This window comes from Hipposideros armiger, unplaced genomic scaffold, assembly GCF_001890085.2.
Source record: "Hipposideros armiger isolate ML-2016 unplaced genomic scaffold, ASM189008v1 scaffold_660, whole genome shotgun sequence".
Lineage (NCBI taxonomy): Eukaryota > Metazoa > Chordata > Mammalia > Chiroptera > Hipposideridae > Hipposideros > Hipposideros armiger.
The window spans coordinates 769,762-777,551 of NW_017732010.1; the positions used below are offsets into that span (position 1 = coordinate 769,762).

At 36.7% G+C, this 7,790-nt stretch overlaps 1 protein-coding gene across 2 annotated transcripts in view; it reads right to left on the reverse strand.

Moving 5' to 3' along the window:
- Positions 1–7,790, reverse strand: part of ITGAV (integrin subunit alpha V) — an 81,072-nt gene that overhangs the window by 31,155 nt on the left and 42,127 nt on the right. For both annotated transcript variants that reach the window (XM_019626135.1, XM_019626134.1), the window contains exons 7-12: positions 7,210–7,335; positions 6,299–6,343; positions 5,451–5,494; positions 5,303–5,359; positions 2,653–2,705; positions 2,045–2,247 (exon numbers count right to left, since the gene is read on the reverse strand). In XM_019626135.1, coding sequence (XP_019481680.1) covers positions 2,045–2,247; positions 2,653–2,705; positions 5,303–5,359; positions 5,451–5,494; positions 6,299–6,343; positions 7,210–7,335 — 528 coding nt within the window. The remainder of the gene's footprint in view (positions 1–2,044; positions 2,248–2,652; positions 2,706–5,302; positions 5,360–5,450; positions 5,495–6,298; positions 6,344–7,209; positions 7,336–7,790) is intronic.

The following is a 7,790-nucleotide window of genomic DNA, read 5'->3' on the forward strand; positions in this document are numbered from 1 at the left end:
TCCTCCACAACTAGACTGAAGAACAAAAGGACAGCAACTTGTCTGTTCTCCTTCCCTCAATTCCCCAGTGCTGTTCCCATCCCCCAATTCTCCAATAAAAACCTTTAAAAAAATTATCTTTAGTTTTTCTAAACTTTGCATTATTTTATACATTCTAATCATCTTCTGTCTTGGCTGGCATCTGTCTGAAGAATCCTTTTTTATGCAATCGATTTCTTACTTCAATCATTTTAGTTGCTCTTTTCTGTTTTCTTTCCTCTGCTTTTAGCAGGGATATTGACAAAAACTGCCCAAAACTGTGGAACATAACTGTACTGTTTTGTTTTCAGTCCCTCTTGATGATGCCTAGGGTTTTCCTGGTGGGTGTGGGTGGAAAGGGAGGAATATAGGAGCAAGAGCATAACAAAGGGCTAATGTCATCAGGTCTAAACAAAGAGAAGACCCAGGTTATAACTAATCGTTCATTTCATATATATAAACTGCATAGACATATAAACTATAAATATATATACATATATGTAAACTATGTATGTGTGTATATAAACATAAATACAGCTCAGATCATTTTCCACTAAAGACATTACTGTTCACAATCTACTATTTGGGACAGTAAGACACCAGGAGAAACCCTGGGACAATAAAATCATCCTCTGTGGTATCTATCTCTAAAAGGAAAATCTCTCTGCAAAATAGCTGTGAAATATCAATATTTTTTAGCTGTTTTTGTTTATAATTCTTGTGTTCACAGATAATACATTTTAATAAAAACATAAAAAGCAGGATAAGATTGTGGCTAGGTCATTATATAAGAAAGCATTCATTAAAGTGACTGGAATATCCTCCAGACAAGGTGACAGCAAACATGTCCAGTCTCTCCCCAAAAACCTGGAGACAGACACCCAGCTATAGCCAAGAACTCATTAAATTTACTCAAGGCAGAAACTTAAATTTGGCTCTGTGTTTTCTAGGTAGTTTCTGTAAGTCACGGTTTGACCTGTTCTATAGTACTCTTTTCAAGTTCTATTTTGAACTTTATACCAGAGTTCCATTTGATTTATGTTAAGTTCTCTTAATAGTACAAATATTTAAGGCTATTTTAGAAAGCAAAATGTCCCTTTGAGTAGTTTTTCACCATCACTGAAGGCTTCTAGGTTTAATCTTACAGATGATGCTTTAGTTGCATGACATAAAATCCCCACAAGGCACGAGTGGAGTCTTGAGGCCCAACCAAGGTTTTTCTTTTCCACTACTGCTTGGGAGATATAACAGTCATCTGTATTTTTTAAGTTTTCTTTTTAATTTATAACTTTCTTTAAATTTTAAGGGGCATATCCCTATACATTGTTGATTATATGAACAAACCAACAGTTTATCTGTCTATTCGTAATCTCTAGAAAGGTTTTTTTCATAGTCTTCTTTAAAAAAAAATCTTGGTAATTTTTTATCTATATTTCATTCCACAGTAAAAGCCAACTTTGTTTTCAAAAATATCTATACCTATTAACTATTAAATGAGACTATTATAGAACAATGAGCTCATTATACCTTTTACTTGCCCCCATGAAGGGAGATAGAACCTCCCTCAGAATATTTTGGACAGTCACAACAAAGTTATCGTTTTAAAAATACTAATGGCACGTCATACATTTGAGGTATGCATTAGTCAGCGCTGCCTAGACAAGGTGACGGGGAGCATTTTCTATGCTTGCATCCAAATGGACAGTAGAGGGCACTGCCGCTTAGTAGGAGACAGAAAATCACCAGCTCACACTGGGCTCCACTCCCATCCAAGTGCCTTTCAGAAATGAACCATTCCAACACTCTAATTTGAGGCTGCATGAGTAATAATCATGAGAATTACTTTTTGGAACTTTTGCTCTTATTTTTTTAAGGAAAAAAAAGCAACCTATCATTTAACCTAGTGTGTCACTCACTGTCATTCACATCCTTCTTTCCAGGAAGGAGGTTTGCTCATAGGGGTGCAGGACTTTTCCAGGTGGACACAGGAAATCAGGGGCCCAGAGTTGCTGAGCTTTGATCTTACCATTGAAGCCATCCTGGTCCAGATCTCCCAACGGTGCTATGGCACTGCCAAACCTCGCAAAGACCTCAAACCCATTCAGCTTGGTCGTCTGGAAGTCTCCCGAAGCCCTCTGCAGAGACACTGAGACCTGCCCCACCTCTTGGAGTTTGCCATCTGAACCACGGTCCATGAAGAGAGGTGCTCCAATAAACACATCTGCATAACTGAAAGAACAGAATATTTTTCTTTTTCACCAAAGTAAGATCAAATTCCCTCTGACTATTAATAATCACTTTCCGAATAAATTCCATTCCCTCTTTCCACATCTCTCATAACCACACTGAAGCATAAAAGGATCATTTCAAATTCAAATGCTCTTCAATTCTTAAGAAATTATGAGTAATTCACAAAATTACTTTATTCTTTCATACTATAAAAGCTAGTGAAAGAAATTATGAAAAACATACAGGTTTTCTAGTATTCATGATTAGGTTGCTTCAAATTGGTCCCCTAAACAGAGAAATTAGCAGGAAATGGACAGAGACACAGAAGAAGACATGTTTAGTTTTAGTAAAGCATTCATAAACACGAGAGGAAAACTGTTTCTAGAAACATTTTTTTAAACTTACTCATCCCCATTAATGTCAGTGGCAGCGACAGAAAATCCAAAATATGCAGCCATCTGGATAACAAGATGAAAATGAAATGTTTACATTTCATTAAACTAGTTTAACAATTAATATTTGTAGTATATTTACCAAATAGAAAGGGTTATTTTTTTTTCTCTGCATATAGTGCTTCAGTCTAAAATTCTTCTCTTTTGTTTATTCTACCAACACAATGACAATCAGGTAATGAAGCTTGTTGATATTCCTAGGTGTATGGGCAAACATATCTCATGTATATCATTTCAGTGACTACAACACATGCCATTTAAGTCCAAGTACAACCAATGCTCCTTCTCAGGCCTAACCTATTATCTCACTTTCTCTCCACTACCCAAAATCTACCAGACACAGACACACTATCAAAAAGACATACAGTCACAGACAGGCGTTTTAGTTGACTCCAAGGAGTTACAAAAGGATGTCTATGCAGTAAAGATAATAATTACTAATAGGTCATAATTGTGACATTATTACAACTCTAAAGAAATTACTGTTCGGAAAGATATGGACTGGAGTTTATTTTTGTCTCTCGTCTCAATTGATTACATGCCGGTGGTTTGGAATTACACACAGTACAAATGTGTTTGGGTTTATCATGGGTTTATTATGCAGTGGGAAAAGGAATGTCCTCTCCCTACCACTGGAGACTGTTGGCCATCACAGACAGAGCAGCGTGGCTGGAAATACATGTAAAAAAGGCAAGTTCCGAAGAAAACCCAACATGCAAAGCAAAACTAGAAGAGAAGACAAATTAAAGATGAACTAAGGTGAAGAATGAATCAACAAACCAAAAAACAAAGTTAGCAAAGCTTCCAAAATTTGATTAGCTAAGACACAAGGAGGAAATGATAAGGGAGATTCCTATGTGATCTATTTTGGGTTGATACAGTGTAATTGAGAAAATGAAAGACATGGTCTGTATTCAATTACAAGACCAGAGCATGTGCAATGAAGTGTATTGTATTTGGAGTACCATGTTGATGTGATGACTTGAATTTAACAGAATACTATGCTTGGGCCTTATTCTCTCAGGGTATTTTGCCTGAAAGTGTACAGACAGGCTGGCATTTACTGAAACAAGTTCTGTCCTGGGCACTATGATTTGAATGTTCTCATTTGATTCTCACCACAACCCCGTGAGGAAGTTATGAGTATCCCTATTTTTATAAATGAGCCAAAGGATTTACAGTGGTAAATCCCTTGTCTGATGTAATAAGACTGAGCATGGAGAGCCCAGGTCTGTGCTAATACAAAGCCCAAGTTTCCCCCCAAAGGATAGCTGAGGAGGAATAAAGAAAGCATCATGGACTGCATACACCATGATCCAGAGACACACATAGGCTCAACAGGAGAAGCTGCTAGAGGTGAAGAAGTCACAATAGCACAAAGGGACAACCACCTCTTCTCAACCCCAGTGGCCTGTTAACTGCACATCATTCCAAGCTGTGCATCAACCCCAGCTGTTGCACATATGGGAAGGGGTTGCTGGAGACCTTAGGTCCAGTTCCTCATTGTATCAGTCCTCTCACAAAGCCCAACCATCTCAACTGAACAAGTGGCTTGAATCCCAGATCTGCAGACTAGAAGTTTTTTCTCTACCTACTGTTTAACTTTTCCTTTATCATTACTAACTTATTTAAATCTCTGAGACATACAATACAAAATATCAAATGCCTTTACTTGTAAAGAATGTCTAGCCCTTAAAAGTACTGTTTTAACTGAAGAATGTATTATTTCATGTAGCACAAATGAAGTTTACTTGTAACAGCTATAATACACACATCTGTGCCATGCTTTGTTTTGTATCTAATAAAATTAAAAGGCACAGATCATTCCTTAAAGGAGAAGTTAATGTCATCAGCAAAGAAAAACTAAGTTTTTGGTGCTGCGTATATGCAATTTGATTTTGTATTTCCTTAAGGGAAAAAAACAAGTCATAATTTGAAATAACAAAAGTCTTTGCTTAAACAAATTACTTTAGTTAAAATAAAGATGAATTATTTAAAGCCTATTTTATATCTATAATATTGAATATTACACCAATATTTATTATTATTGAATATTCAACCATTAGGATATTGCCAAGAAAAGTTTTAAGACATTAGCAAATGCTGATGTTAAAAAGTTAAGTAAAGGGCCGGCCCAGTGGCGCGTTGGTTAAGAGTTGGCTTGGGACGCCAGCTCTGAGCAGCAGGGCCCCGTTTCGGATCCCACATGAGGGCCAATGACACTGCCCTCTACAGCTAAGATGGTGAACAACAGCTCGACCTGGAGCTGGGCTGCTCTGTGTCACCGGCGACAGTGTAGCCTGCAGCCCCTGATGCAGTGGACTGCCATAACTACCATGAGTGGCTGGCAGCCAGCGTGAGCGGCCGGCAGCTGGTGTGAGCTGCCAAGAGCCGCCGTGAGCGGCCATCTGGTGGCCGGTGACTGATCTGCCTCACCTGGGAAGAGCACAATGATAATACTAACATGGGCCAGTGAAGCGACATCCTCCACAACTAGACTGAAGAACAAAAGGACAGCAACTTGTCTGTTCCCCTCCCCCAATTCCCCAATAAAATCTTAAGAAAAAAAAAATGTTAAGTAAAAAAACATTTTAAAAGCATACCTGCTCACCAGTAAAATTGTACAGGGAAGACATGTTTTTTCCATCATAAATATAAACCTGTGCAGGAAAAATGAAAATATATGAAATATAGGAAAATATAAGATAACCCAGCGATTTAAAAAACACAAAGAGTTTTTAACTTTCTTACCATTCCCAAAGTCCTTGCTGCTCTTGGAACTCCTGAAACAAAGTCTGAAAAGAAAAAATTTACTCATTTTTAAGACTAATATTAGAAATTGTAGGGGAAAGTGGGTATGTCAGAAAGCTTTACATTTTGTTGTTTCAGTAGACAATAAGAGACTTTTAAAAACTGGCACTATATAATAAATGATCCCAGAATTTTTTAACCACAAAATCAAATCTTAGAAAGATCGATTCTTGAGGACCCACCAATAAATGCACATGTGCCCTCAACGCATTTGTAATCTTGTTAAAAAGAAAGCAGATAAAGTGACCTAAGAATGAAGAAAAGCTACATTTACAGTAATGAAAAGTAATACGGAGCAAACTGAAAAAGGGTCGAGGCGGCAGTGGCACAGAAATGTGATCTAAATCAGGTAGGGTCTATGGTTCCCGGATTGAGCTCTGAAGAAAGATGGATGGAGAGAGGATGGGGTAGCAACCTTACCCACAGAGCGCAGAAGAAGGTTATAAATTATGCCTCAAGAAAAAAGAAACTAAACCTCTCCAAGAGAATGGGATCTGCAGAAAGCAAGAAGGAAGAAGCTGAAGAAATAACTGAAGTGCTAGGGCTGGACAGGAGCAGGTGGGGAAGAGACGGAGGCCCCCAGCACAGGCTCCATGTCGGCTGCTGCTTGATGAAGTTTAACACAGACCCAGCTCACCTCAATGTACTAACATCTCCCTTGCTTTATAGTCCAATACAATATGGTCCAAAACTCTTTAACTGCTGAAAATTTTCAATGCTACTTGTTCAAATGCTTAGCCTACATTTTTTTTTAAAAAAGGATTAAATATAGTTCAAGTGCATCATACCATCTATGCCATCACCATTGAAATCTCCAACAGCCACCGAGTAACCTAAACAGAAAACCAAAGAAGAAACACCATCAGAGCAGGGCTGTTTGTCTCCAGCGTACTTGCTGACTAAGCTTTCCTTGACAAGGTCTTCAAGTAATTCCTTTAAGCAATATTTTATCTTTTAGGGGTAACAGATTCATATGCATCTAATAAATAAATCTTACAGGAAGCAATTGAGTTAAATACTCAAATATCACATCTCTATTAGAAATATTAAGATTATTTGATCAACTTTACAAAGGAGTCAGTTAAAAACAGGGTAATTTGCAATTGATCATAAAGTAGCAACAAATAACAGATTTTCTCCATCAGCCTAGTACTATTTCTGTCATACATACTTGGTTTAATGAGTAAGGGAAATTTAAAGAGAAAAGTGAACAAATTCTAAAGACCAAAACTGTAGTTTAATACAGTGAATAATAAACATTAGAGTCAGACTGCGTGGGTTTGAATCTCAGAATGTTAAGTTATAAGTGAGTGACGACAGGCAAGTTATTTTGCCTCTGTGCTTGAGTTTCTTTATATAAAATGGGAATCACAGTAAACTTTTCAGACTTCTTGGGAGGGTTAAATGATTTAATACAGATAAAGCACTGAGAACAATACCAAGAATATAGTAAGTATATCTTAAAGGTTATCTATTATTATTATCCTTGTATAAATAATTATGCTCTTAAGTTTCAGTTACTGAAATATATAACCTAGGTACTCAATAACAATTTGAAATTTTATGTCCCTTATATTTAAAAAAAAAAAATTTCGTGTATGTCACATAACAGATTTTCCTACTTAAGGCAGCATATGCAAATACAGGACAAATCCACCCCAACTCCAAAAAATGAAACCTATATTTTGGTTTTACCTACCCAAATAACTGTCATCAAAAACAGCTTGTGCAGTCCGAGTTGCTAACTGGTTATTGTACTTGATGCTGTAAACCTTGGGGTCATATTTAGATACAATTTCTGCCACTTGATCTGAAATAAGCTGACCTGAAAAATATATGTAAAATAAACAACTTTCCAATGGGAATTTTATGATGTAGATGATGGATGGCACCTGCATGAAAGAATGTAGCATTAGATGTTAGTATTTTTAATTATTGGCCTTAAATAATTCTTTATAATACCAAATCTAAAATTTGATAATATTTTAAAGTCAGAATTATTTCTATCCAAGATAGTACTTAAAATTAGTCTCTGAAAAAAAAAATTAGTCTCTGCTAATCAACAAAAATTTATGAGTACAGCATTTGCCTTAGTTCACTAAAAAAGTCAATGTTAAATAAATGGAATAGTAATATCAAGGGCTGTTTGAGAATGAGAATCATAAAACCTATTTTTGGTTCCCACAGTGGCAATCAGACACTTCACTCCTCTCCACTGAATGAAATAACTGGCATTAAAAAAGAAAAATAGGGCCGGCCAGAGTGGCGCGATGGTTAAGA